Below are 17,315 nucleotides of genomic sequence, written 5' to 3'. Positions count from 1 at the left end.
TTAAAGTGGGATTTTTTAAAAAGTGGGATTTGTCAGGAAATAATTTAAACAAATTAACTTTGACAGACTACATATATCTGAAAAGAGGTTTTAAGCCAAAAAGACATTCCTCTGGCCATGCTCTAGATTCATAGGAGACATGTTATTTAGCAAGATCTCATTCATCATTGTTTTTAAATTGTGGAAAAGCAAATACATTTGAAAGTAGAAAGCTTGATAGAAGAATGGAGGTACAGAAGTAGATCTTAGAAACAGCTTCTGAAAGGACACTGAGTAACCCTATAAATGTGAAACCTAAGCTGCAATGGAGATACTGGGGTGCTGATGATGCCAGAGCATGGGCCATAGACAGAAGCAGTTTCCAAGCAGGAGTGGAAAGGATGAGGAGAAAGGATGCTTACATGATAGGCAGAGCTGCACTGGAAGAGCTTTCTTGTACGTTTATGTCTCTAATGATTCTAAGTCTCAAATGCCCACAGTGTAGGGAGTTGAATTATGGAGTTGGACCTGCTGTTCTTGCTTTTGTTTTGTCATTACTTAGGTATTCCTTCCTTCCTTTTGGAATGGACATGGTTACTTCACGGGATTTCATGTGGAAAATAGATAACTTATTTATAATTCTGTATAGATTCACTCACAATTAAGAACTTCTTAAGAACAATCTGCCTTCCTGGCTAGTTTTTACAATTCCAGAACAGGTTATACAATTTGTTTTCAAAGAAAAATTAATGGTTTTACTAGCTGTGAATATGGCATACTGAAATACTGACCCATAATGGAAGATATCCCCACTGGTACCATGGTAGCATGGATGATCTGAGGTTAACCAAAATGTTTCAGAATAGATTTGAGACTTATTCCACAAAAGTTATCAAGTGACTGGTACTGCAGTCTTGGCCGTAGGCCTATGGAAAAGATTACAACTCCTACAAGAGCACCTACTGTTGTTTTTGTAAAAGAATATTAACTAAAATTTTATGTATACCCATTTTCTAGTGTACTTCTTAGATATTGTTAAAGTAGCTTCTTTTTGCAGTGGGTAGGGGCTTAATGCACAGGTTCATAGTTCTGACATTCTGAATGTAAGTCACTGTTAAATGTGTATTTCTAAATGGAACAGCTCTCATACTTGCTCCTAGATCAAGAGAATACTATGAAAGAGAGAACAGAAAGAATACTGGAGTTGGGTTATAAGAAAGAATGTTATGTAGTGCTGTATTCTGGCTTTGATAAAGCCATTTTAGTTATGAACAAATAGCACCATTAGCTAACTGCACAGCAATGACATAAAATTTGTCCTTTCAACATTGCTTCATAAATAGGGGAAACACAAATGAGTACCAGAGCTCCACTGAAGAGTTTTTTTTTTCTAACAACAATAACATTTACTTGAAAGAGGAATCATTTTCTTTAAGCAAGCAGCTACATGTAAGTTTCTAATTTCTACTACCCATTTTGAGAATTAACTTTGGGCTGAAGTGTACTAAACACTCTGGCAATTGCAAAAGCACACAGACTTATGTCTTTGAACTCCTGGGGCCAGAAATTGTCCAAATCTTTAGGGAGCTAAGAATAAGTCTCACAGGTAGATAGCCTAAACTATATTAAATTCTACTTGTGATTACAAAAGAATTTTAGCTCCTTTATTTTTCCTTTATTCTTAAACCACATCAAAGATAGCACAAGAGAAACACTTTACCACTTAGTATTTTTAAATCCTCCACTTTTATTGACAGGGACTTTCCTCTTTTAAATGTAGAATGGAAAATTGACTACAGTCATAGCATTTTAGACAGCATTGAATGGACTGCTTTCTATAATTAGAAGACGACGTTTCTCAGATTTTCAACATACTGACACAAGGTGAGACTCCTGTCATGTATTATATTTTCAGAGATGATTTTTACATTGTGATGAAGCACTTTAAAGTTTGGGTTTGTGGTCCTTTCATTGCATTGGATACAAATATTGATTTTTCATTTTACTGTTGTATTCTGTTATTTTAACTCTGGTGTTTTTAAAGGGGTTTTAATGGCCAATATCAGGGTATAAAACAGAGAATAAAATTATACTCAGGGAGCCCAGAAAATAGAACACAAAAGTAAGAACTGTTCAAGAGTCCAATGACTAACAATTGTTTGCAACCAAAATGCTTGCCATTTCTTTCTTCCTTCTTCCTTGTTTCCTTTCTTCTTTCCCTCTTCCTTGCTTCCTTCCTTCTTTGCTTCCTTCCTTCTTTTTGCATTGATCTCTTTCTTTAGTTCCCTTCCCTCTGAGCATTTTTTATTTTGTTCAGTAAAATTAAACATATTTTCAACTTCATATTTAAAACAAGCAGTTAAGAAAGCCATCAACTTTTTTCTTCTATTATCTCTCATTTTGTTTTAGTTTTTGTTCTCTAATATGTCTTAATTTACATTAAGGATGTCTCATGGTATTCAGTCATGATGCTACTTGTAAGTGGTTCTCTCTTATGAGAGTGGAGCCTTGTACTAACCACCATTCAAGAGTTTGCTGGTCAAGAAGACTCATAGACTTCTTGGCGCCATAGCTGGCACCTCCACGAAGTAGTGATCACTCCAATTTCTGTCTACAATATTCTTATGTTTATATAAACTTGAGGTTGTTTAAAGAATGCTAATATAAGGTCACAGTAGATTAAAATGTTGCCAAACTCTCTATAGTATTAATGACTATAAAATGTTTTGTTTTCATACTAACTCATAGTACAGAGAGGAACAATTTTATTTTCTGAGTGACTTAATTTACAAAGTGAATTGTTCTGATTTATATTCACCTTTATTCCCCTAAGCATTAGGTTTCTGCCTCTGAACATTCAGCAAAAACTAAACTGAAGCTTTGAATTACTTCAGTTAAGCTATTTTTAAATCTTGGCTTATCTGTTTTTTTAAATGAGCAGAATCACCAAGACATCAGAAGAGGAGTATACAAGAAAAAATAAAAAAAGTCCTTTTTCACACATTTCAAAATAGTAGTAAGATGAGTAAATTTGAAATATTAAGGGGACTCAGAAGAACAACACATAGAGAGACAAAGGAATCTGAGGGGAATGCATTTCTTAGAGAGTTATAGAAAGAAATTTTTATAGCTACCTAGTAATAGTTCATTGGTAGTTAATAATCTTAAATAAAATATGATATACTTATGTAATTTAACATAAAGACATTTTCAAAAAATATTTTAAATTTTGATTCTCATTGCAATAATATTTACATACTTATTTGAAATACATTTAAAATTAATTGCTAAGAATGTTAAGCTCTCTGTTCTTCTCTGATGGTTTTAAACATTATACATAGTTTACATGGTGTTATTATTACTTATTTTGCTAAGGTTAATAAAAAGTAATGGGAAATGTGGACAGTTGGGAACATGAAAGCATACTCCCAAGATCATACCTCAAGGAGATGACAGAGTCGCCATGGTCAAAATAAGGGTCAGATCTTTAATACCCAACTACATAGCTATTAGTGCAAAAATGGTAAAGTAAGATATTATGTTGTTGGTATCTGACTTTAATGTTCTGATGAATAATCAGCAATTTTACGATATTGTGTAGATACTGTTTAAAATAATACACACACACACACACACACACACATATCCTTCAGTTTATATTCTGCAGCATATTTTGAAATAAATTTTAGTTTTGACTGGGTATAGTGGAACAAGATTGGAGGGGGAGGAAATGAGATCTGGATTTTAAATTTTCCTAGGCTGAACGGTGAGTCTAACCTGGTCTATATCAAAACTGGTCAGGCCTCCACAAAAATGAGAAATTTTAGTTTGACCTTCATGGACCAATACTTTAAAGTCTGGTAGTTTGATATATTTCTGGTTCCTCTTACATGTAAAGATATCTCACTATTTTTTTTATTTAGGATTGTGTGTGTGTGTACATGCATATGAGTGTCTGTGTCTTATTTATGAGTCTGTTGTGAGGGGAATTGGCAAATATACATAATGTAGGACTTTCAGTTTGCTATCTTATTTTCAGAATCTTGGACTATAATTTTAGATTAACATAAATTATATAGAACAGTACACTACAGAAAATCACGCATAAGTGTTCACTTGATACTGTCAAAATGTTTTATTGTGTATCCATGTATCAAGATTATTAAAAAAACATAGATACATATTCCTTATCTAAATAACAATGTTTACTTAGATTTAGCCTAAATTTCATTTTGTAAACTCTTATGATATAGAACTCAACTTAGACTATACCTTGTGTTTCGGTCAATAACCTTTTAATAATATAAAATCATTACCTCTGTGGTCATAAATCACAATTACCCTATTCCCCATTGTTAATATCTAAACAAAATATTAGATGTATTTTAATGGAGATATGATTGTACCAGGTTTTTTTGGTGCTACTGAGCATCAAAAGCACAATATAAAAGAGGAAGCTAAGATTTACTCAATTTTAAAATTGACATTGAGCCTTGTTTCCTTGGAACTTCTTTCCTTCATTTGGTTTTCTTTGTAAAAGAAAGGTTTCTGTTACACGGATAGTTGGTTTTCAAAATGTCAGAAGTCCATAGAATTGATGTTACAAACATTTCTATATTAATGTTCATTTTTATTAGAGACATGTCTGCTCCTGACAGCTTCCTGTTTTAGATTCTAAGAAGAAATTGAGCATCCTTGGAGTTACTCCAGTTGTGGTGATACAGCCACTAGGCAAGAATGGCCTCTTTCCATCTACAGACAAATTACTGTCCAGAAAAGGATACACTTGCAGAATAGTCGACTGATTATATCTGCCTAGACAGAGTAATCAGCCCTTAATAATTCTGCATCACTAAGGTCTGTCAGATGATTCTGAGACAGAAGGCTGAAGATTTGATGCTTCAACGTTCTGTAGTATAGGGACTGTCCAGGTGTTCAGCGGTCTCTATAGATTGGCTAAGTTTTAGAAGCTATGCTTAGTGTTTCCCATAATTTCAGTTAACTCAGTCATTCTGAATTTCTGGCGGGGTTGAAGACCTATAGTCTTATAGCCAATCCTGGCTATTTGAGAGAAAAGACCTGAGTGGATGGTTTTCAGCTGACATTCACTCTAAAGCCAAGAAAAAAAACAGGTTCAAAACTAAGTGTTTTGGTTAGGAGAAATGACAGAGGTTCTAGTTAGTCAACAAAATGATGGACTGGGTATTAGGACTATCTTGTGCCTCACTGGAACAAATTGGCATAATTATGCTCTAATTGTATTTTGAGAGAAAAGTTTTATTTTAACAGGAAGGGTGATATGTAGGAGTAGCTAAGGGGGAAAGAGTATAGAAAGGAAGAGATGGAGTAAGGAGAGGAGAAGATGAAGGAGAGGAGAACCTAGGTGATGAGAGAGAGAAAGAGAGAGAAAGAGAGGGGTAGCATGAAGGCAGATGTTCATGTTTCTCCACCAGTCAAAGATAGTTGATATATCTAGGTTGGGTATTGGGTTACACTTCTGATTGAGCATTACGAAACTCATAAAGCCTTTGATTAACATTTTAAAAAATTGTATAAAAGCAAAAAGGAAAAGGGGGCATGGGATGGGCGTTTTCTAGGGAGGGGAAATGGGAAAAGCGCATGGCATCTGAAATGTAAATGAAATATCCAATAAAAAATAAAAAAAGAAAGGTTTCTGAATCAGAAGTCCCTTTGTGCATGTTCCATTTACAAGTGAATGACTTACCTCTAGGTTTTTAAGATTATCTCAACACTGATAACATTTGGATATTTTCAAATTGACTCTCCTATAATTCTTGTAGGCCGGGCGGTGGTGACACACGCCTTTAATCCCAGCACTTGGGAGGCAGAGGCAGGCGGATTTCTGAGTTATAGGCCAACCTGGTCTGCCGCGTGAGTTCCAGGACAGCCAAGGCTATACAGAGAAACCCCGCCTCGAAAAACAAAAAAAAAAACAAAACAAAAAAATTCTTGTAGATGAGTGAGTAAACTGTTTACAAATATATTTTTATAGTTTTACTAAATAATGTAAATTTTAAATAATAATTTTTGTGGAATTATTTTTCTTTTAGCATTGTTTAAGTTAACATTGTATACTAAGTAGCAAAGAATGAAGTGTCAAGATTTTAATCTTTACTCAATGAGTTGTTTCACTTTTTCAGCTTCCCATTCCTACCAAAAACATAGCTGATTGGTCTATAGCCTCTGAATCTTCATCCTTTTACATCCATCGTTGCCTTTTTCATGATATTCCATTCAAGCAGTAACAAGTAAGATGACGTTGGAAAATAGCACACAGAAAAATAGGCCACACACTGAAGTTTTAATATAAAAAATGTCCCACCATTTCTGCTGTTTATATTTTGAAGAACTCAGATTAACCTCCTTTCATTTATATTAAAATATCAACAATAACCCCTGCAATGTGCTAGCAAATTGAACCTTGAGAGCTGAGAAGTAACTTTTTTTTTTATGAATTATTGTGCTTTGTCACTTGATAACAGGATGATTTTAGTAAATTTCTGCTAATGTTTTCAATTGATCATTTAAAAGTGAAATTTTATAACTTAAGACACATGACCTGTATCAAGTACAAAGCTAAACACTTTCCACACTGAATTTCCTATTTTAAAAAAAGATCAATTTATTTGAGGTTCAAATACATGTTGTGCTTGTAAACACATCGAAGATGTAACTGTGGTTTTTACATGTCCCTACAGGGCTTTTGCCTCATCTTGTAATCAGTAGTTGAGTCAGGGCCACTGCCAGCCACCCACTGTAGTCATGAGTTCTGCTATTTTGTTCATATCTAGGTTTAATGTCAAAAGATATGCTAATATTATACTTCAAAAATCCTCTAGCAGTTGAGCTTTCAAAGATAAAATATAGCTATTTTTAAATATTACATAATTTGTCTCATTTTTCATTCTATATTCTATACAATTGTACTAGAAAACATTTCTAATATCTCAACGGTAACAATGTCAATTATTATAATTTAGCATAAGAATGAAACAACTTGATGGTAATGTTATAAATAACAAGAAGCCTTTTCCCCTTATTGTTGTAGATTTACTTGAACATAATTTGCTTCTGTCTTCTTGAGAATCATGCAAAATCAAAGCCTTGTAAGTGAGTTCATACTCCTCGGCCTTTCTCAGAACATGAAAGTTGAGAAAATATTGTTTCTTCTATTTTTGTTGATCTACCTTGCAACTATTGGTGGCAATATGATAATTGTGGTGACCATCATCTACAGCCCTGCACTACTAGGTTCTCCTATGTACTTCTTCTTGGTATTCCTGTCCTTACTGGATGCATGTACTTCCTCTGTTGTAACACCCAAGATGATCATAGACTTCTTCTATGAAAGGAAGACCATTTCCCTTGAAGGCTGCATGACCCAACTATTTGCCATACACTTCTTTACTGCAGTAGAAGTGATTGTACTGTCAGCTATGGCTTATGACCGTTATGTGGCTATTTGCAAGCCCTTGCACTACTTGTCCATTATGAGCAGAAAGCTCTGTGGTATTTTGGTAGCCATAGCATGGGCTGGGGGATTATTGCATTCCATCATACAAATTGTCTTTACTTTGCAGTTACCCTTCTGTGGACCCAATGTTATTGATCACTATATGTGTGACTTGTTCCCATTACTGAAGCTTGCCTGCATTGACACACACATTTTTGTTATTTTGGTGTTTGCTAACAGTGGGTCTATCTGCATCATTATCTTCTCCTTGTTGCTTGTCTCCTATGGTGTCATCTTGTTCTCTTTGAGAGCCCACAGTTCTGAAGGCCGACATAAAGCTCTCTCTACCTGTGGCTCCCATATTACAGTTGTTGTTTTGTTCTTTGTCCCATGCATATTAATATATGCACGACCTTCATCTCCATTCTCCTTTGAAAAAAACACACTTATATTTGCCAATGTCCTGACACCATTGCTCAATCCTATGGTTTACACATTCAGGAATAAGGAAATGAAGAATGCCATAAGGAAAATGTGGAAGAGATTGATAATGGTTTCTGATAAATATTAAAGAATACTTTTACAGTGCTGGAGAGATGAATCCGTAAATATGAGTATTTGGTGTGCAGCCAGGAGGACCTGGGTTCAGTTCAAGTACATATGCAAAAAGTTGGACATAGTAACATATGTTTAAACCAACAGTGTTGAAGTGAAGATTGGTGAATCCAATAGGCTTAGTAAGCAGCTATTTTATCTAACAAAGAGCAAGTTCAATGCTCAGTCCGGTCTTTGACTCAAGAAAATAGAGAACGGTAGATGGACATATATAATGTCCTTTGGATCTCTACATTCATCTGTGCAGGCACAAACACCATCTCCAAATCATGTGTAAAACATAAACCCAAAAGCCTCCCTGAGCAAGGAGAAAAATTGTGTGACTACAGTTAATGTAAAAAATAAAGTAGTCAGTATTTACTTACACAAGCACCTCATAATTTATGCATAGAAAAAGGCATGACATCATTCAACAGAAAATGCATCAATACTGAAGTAGATAAATTTCTTTCAGAGATGACATGTTAACTGTAAATTGACTACTCAGTATTGTTCTATAAAAAAATAAAACCAATTCTATTTCATTTTAAATGTCTTAAATGTATGGGAATATTTGAAGAAACTTAACAATTACAATATGTGTCATTACCACTATATTCTATACAAAAAGGTTGAAAAAATACAATATTTGTGTACCTGAAACTAGCAAAGAAGCAACCAAAACTATTCAAAGAGAAAATGGGTTTCTGAGCAATATTGTGAGACCTTAGAACCTTGAAATGCAAAGAACGGAGCAAAAGCACAGCCATACATTTAGGTCTTCTGGCATCATTTAACTTGATTTTTAAGGTAGATACTTTCATGTCTAGTAGAAAGCATGAGTACTTTTTTCTTTTCTGTGGAGTCACTGTCCCATCCCAGTAAATTCAATCCCCTAATTTTATATAAAAATATCTACAAGGCACCGTCTTCTAGGTCAAACAAAGGCATGCATTTGGCTCCACTTAATGTCAGACTAACATCCTCACATAGTGACTACATTTTCTCCACTATTTACAGAGGTAATAGAATCTAGAAGACCTAGATTTAAAATTAATATTAAAAAAATAACAAATTGAATTTTTTGGTGGTTTTAGGATTCTTACTTTATGCATACATATGAAAATCATCATAATCAAATAATTATTAATAGAGGTCACTAAAATGAACACATGTGTTACGTCACTTCATGGTTTGGTTTTACAAAGCCAATCTGTCAAATAGAGTGTGCAAAAAACTAATTTAATTACATATTTCCCTCATAACCAAGAACACTAACAGGCTAATTGAATTTTATGGGCATAATATCTCAAAACTCTGTGTCTCCTTCCTTTTATTTATCATAGCCAACATGATCCTATAGAGGATATGTGAGATTGTATTAATTTTTCATTAGAGAGTGTTTAAAGAATTAAGATATTGGTAGAACAATATCTGAATAATGTGTGTTGATGAGACCAAATGTGTAACAAAAGCATTATGTGTTAGAGGGATTTGCCCACCTAATCTCTGTGACTGTCATGTGTCTGCGTCATGCCAGAAAGGACTTCTTAATGCCCTCAGTATACCCATAGAAGTTCTTAGTGTTAAATCATTTATTTGTTCTTATGCATTAGTTTAGAAAATGTAAATATTTTCTTGGTTGTTCAATTGCTTTATGAAATTTTGATTGTGATTTTAATTGGAAATATGAAATAAAATATTCTAACCACAATCTAATATCTAAAATAAACTTTTATATGTCAATTTTAAACATTATCTTGATTATTCAATTTGTACCCAATATCCAATTGTGGACACTAGTAAGAATATGCCAGGAGAAAATAAATTACAAATTGTAGACACAAAATAACATTGAGTGACCTCTGCCTATTTTCATTTCTACTAGTTTAAAGAATAGAATTTTGTAATATGCTCCTAACAGTTATTAGTTCAGCTCATTTTTATATTAAAAATAGACTTTTTTCATCAATATATTCTGATCATTCTCTCCCCTTCCCTGACTTATTCAAGATTCTCCTCACCTTCCAAATACACTGAATCTTTATCATTTTTTCTCTCTCTCTCATTAGTAAAGAATCTAACAATTAATGAAATAAGAAAATAATATTATAAAAACAAAACAGACTAGGACAAAGCACATAAACAAAGAAATAAAAAAGAGCCTCCCCCCCAAAATGCACAAGAAACTCATACAGACATAGATACACACACACACACACACACACAAAGACACACATACAGATACACACACACACACACATATACACATTTATATACACAGACATTCTATAAATAGAAAACCTCCAAAAATACTTTCAGTTCATTTGTGTTGGACATATACTGCTGGGAAAGGGTTCTAGACTTAATTATGGTTTGTATACTAGTGAACTCCATTGGAGAAAACTAATTTTTCCTTTTCAAGTCTATCTATTGGAGATAAGTCTGGGTAAAGGTAACTTGCCTATAGTCCAGTTTAAAACAACAACAACAACAACAACAACAACAACAAAATACTTTTTCTGTGCTTACATAAGAAACTGATTTTAAGTCCAGTAGTCAAAAAAGATAGACCTATAGTAGAAAGACAAGTGCTAATAATACTAAGACCCTGAAAACTGCAAGGATTAGAAGAAAAAATTATGAGTAGATTATGTGATTATAATACATTATATGAGAGCAGATTCCATGCCCACCTGGAGACACACTTGCATTCCCCTTTCCACCTGTGCAGGCTGGGAGTAGAGCCCTAGTGCCAGACTGAACCCACACAGCCCACACTACAGTTGCAGCTGGAACCCCCAAGTATTCTAATGCATCCAGCTTCACAGGTGAGATCTTAAACCCTGCCCCAACACTCAGCATACCAGGACCCCTGCAACCTGGGGAGCAGATTCCCTGACCACCCAGAGACCCTCACACCTTTTGGTTCTCAAAAGGTGAGCTGGCCTGGACCCAATCACACACAGCCCACACCCCAGTTGTAGACTCCCCAGTATTACAGGATCACAGGCTCATAGAAAGGACAGGCTCCAATCAGAGACAGGGAGGCCAGAGAACACCAGAAATAACCAGTTGGCAAGAGGCAAACATAAGAACATAAGCAACAGAAATCAATTTGACTTGGCAACATTAGAACTCAATTCTCATACCACGGCAAGTCCTGGATACCCCAATACGCACTTGAAACAAGATTCATGTCTAATCTCTCATTTCATTAAGAGCACTTTAAGAAGGACATAAATAACTCCCTTAAAGAAATGCAGAACACAAGAAGTAGAAGCCTTTAAAGAGGAAATGCCTAAATCCCTTAAAGAAATGCGGGAGAAGGAAAAAAAAAAAAAAAAAAAAAAAAACAGGTGAAGGAATTGAACAAAACTGGCCAGGATCTAAAAATGGAAATAAAATTATTAAAGAAAACTCAAAGGGAAACAGCCCTGGAGATGGAAAACTTGGGAAAGAGAACAGGAGTCACAGATTCAAGTTTAGACAACAGAATACAAGATATAGAAGAGAAAATCTCAGCAGCATAAGATACAATATAAGACATCAACACAACAGTCAAGGAAAATGCAAAAGATAAAACCTACTATCTCAAAACATTCAAGAAATCCAGGACACAATGAAAAAACCGAACCTGAAAATAGTAAGTATAGAAGAGAATGAAATTCCCAACTCAAAGAACCAGCAAACATCTTTAACAAAATTATAGAAGAAAACTTTCCTAACCTAAAAAAAGAAATTCCCATAAATATACAAGAAAGGCTTCCAGTCTGAAACTTGTGCCCTGAGCAGACCTTGGGCACTGGGTCAGGACCCAGTCCCACAATACCCAGAGGAAGCTCTACTCCCAGGTGCTCTAACAAGTCCAGAATCAGAGGAGAGAAGGCCATAACATCTGCTCTAACACCAGGAGTAATTGGGATCCCCCTGGGATCCAGGGATGCAGGAACCCCTGCCTGGCCATTGGCATGGGCTTTTTCTGGTCTGAACCTGTGTCCTGAGTAGACCTTGGGTGCTAGATCCGCAACAGCCAGAAGAAGCTCAACTCCTAGGTGCTCTGCATGCCCAGAATCACAGGATCTCAGGAGGTTGGTCACACCAGGATTTTGGGTTCCCAGAGGCAGCTTGACTACCAGGAGCTCTGACATACCCAGGATCTCAGGATCACAGAATCCCAAAATTACAGGATCAAAGAGACAGCTGAACTCTGAGGAGTTCTGATACAACCAGAATCCCAGGAGGGAGAGTGTCCAGTCAGAGACAGTGAGGGCATGTAGCACTAGAGATAAATAGATGATGAGAACCAAGCTCAATAACATAGGCAATAGAAACTAAGGCTACTTGGCATATTCAGAACCCAGTTCTCTCACCACAGCATGTCCTGGATACTCTATCACACAGGAAAAGCAAAATTCAGATTTAAAATCATTTGTCATAATGATGATAGAGAACTTTAAGAAGGACATAAATAATTCCCTTAAAGAAATACAGGAGAACACAGGTAAATATGTAGAAGCTTTTAAAGAAGAAACACATACATACCTTAAAGAATTTCAGGAAAACACAACCAAACAGGCGAGGGAGTTGAATAAAACCATCCAGGATCTAAAAATGAAAATAGAAACAATAAAGAAATCACAAAGAAAGAACACAGACAATGAGGTGAAAGAATTGAACAAAACCATCCAGGATCTAAAAATGGAAATAGAAACAATAAAGAAATCAGAAAGGGAGATGACCCTCGAGATAGAAAAACTAGAAAAGAGATCTGGAATCATAGACACAAGTATCACCAACAGAATACATGAGATAGAAGAGAGAATTTCAGGTGCAGAAGATACCACAGAAAACATTGACACAGCAGTCAAAGAAAATGCAAAATGCAAAACACTACTAACTCAAAACATCTAAGAAATCCAGGACACAAAGAGAAGACCAAACCTAAGTATAACAGGTGAAAAAAGAGAGTGAAGATTTTCAACTTAAAGGACCAGTATCTTCAACAAAATTGTAGAAGAAAACTTCCCTAACCTAAAGAAAGAGATGCCCATGAACATAAAAGAAGCCTACAGAACTCCAAATAGGCTGGACCAGAAAAATTGTTTTTCCTGTCACATAATAGTCAAAACACCAAATGCACAAAACAAAGAAAAATATTAAAAGCAGTAAGAGAAAAGGTCAAGTAACATATAAAGGCAGATCTTTCAGAATTACAACAGACTTCTCACCAGAGACTATAAAAACTAGAAGGTCCTGGGCAGATGTCATACAGATGCTAAGTGAACACAAATGCCAGCCCAGGCTACATTACCCAGCAAAACTCTCAATTACCATAGATGGACAAACTAAGATATTCCATGACAAAACCAAATTTACACAATATCTTTTCACAAATCCAGCCCTACAAAGGATAATAGATGGAAAACTACAACACAAGGAATGAAACTATACCCTAGAAAAAAGCAAGGAAGTAATCTTCTTTCAACAAACCCAAAAGAAGATAGCCACACAAACATAATTACACCTCTAATAACAAAAATAACAGGAAGCAGCAATCACTTTTCCTTAATATCTCTTAACATCAATGGACTCAACTCTCCAATAAAAGACATAGACTAACAAATTGAATATGTAAACAGGACCCAACTTTATGCTGCATACAAGAAATGCACCTCAGTGGCAAAGACAGACACTATCTCAGAGTAATGGGCTGGAAAATATTTTCAAGCAAATGGTCCCAAAAAAACAAGAAGTAGCCATAAGATTGATTAGTACTGACTTTCAACCAAAAGTTTTCAAAAAAGATAAGGACAAACACTTCACACCCATCAGAGAAAAAAAAAATCTACACAGATGAACTCTCAATTTTGAACATCCATGCTCCAAATGCAATGGCACCCAAATTCATAAAAAAACAAACAAACAAACAAACAAACAAACAAAACAACAAAACAAAACCTGTACTAAAGCTGAAAGCACACATTGCACCTCACACAGCAATAGTGGGGAACTTCAACACGCCACTCAGCAATACACACATCATGGAAACAGAAACTAAACAGAGACACAATGAAACTAACAGACGTGTGTGAAACCACACCACCACAATCATGGGCCAAGCCAGCCTTAGCTCTCTCTTGAGGCATCAGCAGCTAATGCTTCTCATGTCTTTCCTTCAAAGGAAAAGGCAGACCATGAGAAAAATAACCCCTCAAACTCAAGGCAAAATTCTCATTGCCAGTGTGTGCTACAGATGCCCCATCCGGTATTGTTTGGCTCAAACACAACTCTTGGAACAAGATGCAGAGCACAGGTTGGAAAGAAGATGTTGGTCAGAGATGGTTGGTGATTTTTTTTCCTAAATTTGTACTTGTACAACATAAGAAATCTTGCTGTGATTCAGTTTTCTACAACAATCCAAGCAAATTCATATAAGCAATATTTCCTCAAATGACTTTAAAAGATGGATCTTCTGGTTTCCCATAAATCATTTCAATTACTTACTCCTCAGTTCTGCTGGTATGTACACTTATTAAGTGGTAGAAAAAAATGGCAAATTCAAAATTCAGTGTTTCAGTTTTTGTCCCGGGAGAAATTGCAGGAGGGGTGTGTCCCAGGCTGGAAAGACCACTCTTGATTGTGCTTCTCATTCCTCGGCGCTTCCTGTCTCTGCAGCTGTTCTTCTGGCTCCTTTGTAGGTTCTTTCTTCCACCCTTTCAACCCCCTAACACTAGCTAGAAACGAAAAAAGCATAGAGGGGAAAGGGGACCATTTATCATTGGATGACTTCCTGCTGATTAGCAGTGTCAAGTTCTTTGGAGCAAGTTTGATCTTCCTGTCAGGATATCTAATTTCTTCTTGATGGTGTCTTAATATGAGATGGATGAAGATGCCCAAAACTATATATTGGAGAAAAATACAGCCTCTTCAAAAATGGTGCTGAGAAAACTAAATGTCCACATACAGAAAAATAAAATTAAATTCCAAACTGCTGAGAGAGAGAGAGAGAGAGAGAGAGAGAGAGAGAGAGAGAGAGAGAAGATATAACAAATAAAACCAAATAAATTTTAAAAAATCATCAGATCCTACTAAAAAAGCCTATACTCAACAAAACTGGAAAATCTGGATGAAAAGGATAATTTTCTAGATAGATATCAGGTAGCAAAGTTAAATCTGAATAAGATAAGCCATCTAAATAGTCTCATAACAAAAAAGAAGTAGCAGCAGTCATTAAATGTCTCCCAACCAAAAAAGCCCAGGACCAGATGGTTTTAGTGCAGAATTCTCTCAAAACTCCAAAGAATTCCTAATAACAATACTCTTCAAACTATTCTACAAAATAGAAACAGAGAAAACATTACCTAATTTGTCCTATGAAGCCACAATTATGCTTATACCTAAACCATACAAAGACTCAACAAAGAGAACTTCTGACCAATTTCCCTCATGAATATCGATACAAGATACTCAATAAAATTCTCACAAACTGAATTCAAGAACAAATCAAATGATTATTTACCATGATCAAGTAGGCTTCATCCTAGGGATGCAAGGATGGCTCAATATACTCAAATCCATCAATGTAATCCACTATATAAAGAAACAAAGAAAAAAAAACACATGATCATCTCATTAGATTCAGAAAAAGCCTTTGAAAAATACAACACACATTCATATTAAAAGTATTGGAGAGAGCAGGAATTCAAGGTTCATATCTAAATATAATAAAGCAATATATAGCAAACCAATAGCCAACATCAAAGTAAACTGACAGAAACTCAAAGCAATTGCATTAAAATTAGGGACAAGTCAAGGCTGCCCACTCTCTTCTTACCTATTCAGTATAGTACTAGAATTTCTAAGCAGAGCAATTAGAGAACAAAGAGAGATCAAAAGGATACAAATTAGAAGGAAGAAAGTAAAAATATCACTATTTGGAGATTATATGACTTTATACATAAGGGACCCCAAAAATTTTACCAGAGAGCTCTTACATCTGACAAACAACTTCAGCAAAGTTGATGGATATAAAATTAACTCAAATCAGTAGCCTTCCTCTACTCAAAGGAAAAATGGGATGAGAAAGAAATAGGGAAATAACACCCTTCACAATAGTCACACATAATATAAAATATCTTGGTGTGACTAACCAAGCAAGTAAAAGGTTTTTATGAAAAGAACTTCAAATCTATGAAGTAATCAAAGAAGACCTCAGAAGATAGAAAGATCTTCCATGTTCATAGATTAGCAGGATTAATATAGTAAAAATGGCCTTCTTGCCAAAAGCAGTCTACAGATTCGATGCAATTCCAATCAAAATTCCAACTCAATTCTTCATAGAGTTAAAAAGATCAACTCTCAAATTCATTTGGAATAACAACAACAACAACAACAAAAATTAGGATGGTGAACACTATTCTTAGCAATAAAAAAGACTTCTTCGGGAATCATCATCCCTGACCTCAAGCTGTACTATGAAGCAATAGTGATAAAAACTGCATGGTATTGGTACACAAACAGGTAAGTAAATCAATGGAATAGAATTGAAGACCCAGAAATGAATCTACACATGTATGGCCATTTGATATCTGACAAAGAATCTAAAACCATCCAGTGGAGAAAAGACAGCATATTCAACAAATGGTGCTGGTTCAACTGAAGGTCTGCATGAAGAATAATGCAAATTTATCCTTTCCTATCTCCTTGCACAAAACTCAAGTCCAAGTGCATCAAGGACCTCCACATAAAATTACATACCTTAAAACAAATAGAAGAGAAATTGGGGAAGAGCCTCTAATACTTGGGCACAGAAGAGTTTCTGAACAGAACACCAATGGCTTATGCTCTAAGAGCAAGAATCAAAAAATGGAACCTAATAAAATTGAAGTTTCTGTAAAGCAAAGGACTAAATGGCAACCCACAGATTTAGAAAAGATATTTACCAACCCTACATCCAATAGAGGGTTAATTTCCAAAATATACAAAGAACATAAGTAGGTAGAGTCCAGAAAACCAAATGATTCTATTAAAAAGTGGAGTACAGAGCTAAATAGACAATTCTCAAGGTCACACAAGTCAAAAGGCTAAGTTCAAAACCACAAGTAACAGCAGGTATTGGCAAAAATGTGGAGAAAGAAGAATACTCCTCCATTGCTGGTGGAATTGCAAGATAGTAAAACCACTTTGGAAATCAGTCTGATGGTTCCTGAGAAAATTGGTAATAGTTCTACCTAAAAATCCAGTTACACTGCTCCTGGACATATAC

The 17,315-nt window shown here is 35.2% G+C and overlaps 1 protein-coding gene across 2 annotated transcripts; it reads left to right on the top strand.

Annotated features, from left to right (window-relative positions):
* The first annotated feature begins 1,658 nt into the window (after positions 1 to 1,658).
* On the top strand, positions 1,659 to 9,975 carry LOC117704632 (olfactory receptor 4C15-like). 2 transcript variants are annotated; one of them, XM_076929099.1, is made up of 2 exons: positions 1,659 to 1,863; positions 7,049 to 9,975. In XM_076929099.1, exon 2 carries the CDS (start codon positions 7,089 to 7,091, stop codon positions 8,022 to 8,024), a length of 936 nt encoding a protein of 311 aa, XP_076785214.1. In that variant the 5' UTR covers positions 1,659 to 1,863; positions 7,049 to 7,088; the 3' UTR covers positions 8,025 to 9,975. The 2 variants fall into 2 exon arrangements, with proteins under 2 accessions (XP_076785214.1, XP_076785215.1); XM_076929100.1 differs by lacking the exon at positions 1,659 to 1,863 and adding an exon at positions 5,964 to 6,248.
* Positions 9,976 to 17,315: the final 7,340 nt, after the last annotated feature.

Source organism: Arvicanthis niloticus, chromosome 2, assembly GCF_011762505.2.
Source record: "Arvicanthis niloticus isolate mArvNil1 chromosome 2, mArvNil1.pat.X, whole genome shotgun sequence".
NCBI lineage: Eukaryota > Metazoa > Chordata > Mammalia > Rodentia > Muridae > Arvicanthis > Arvicanthis niloticus.
Note: the sequence above shows the minus strand (reverse complement) of the source record. Positions and strands in the feature narration are given on the sequence as shown.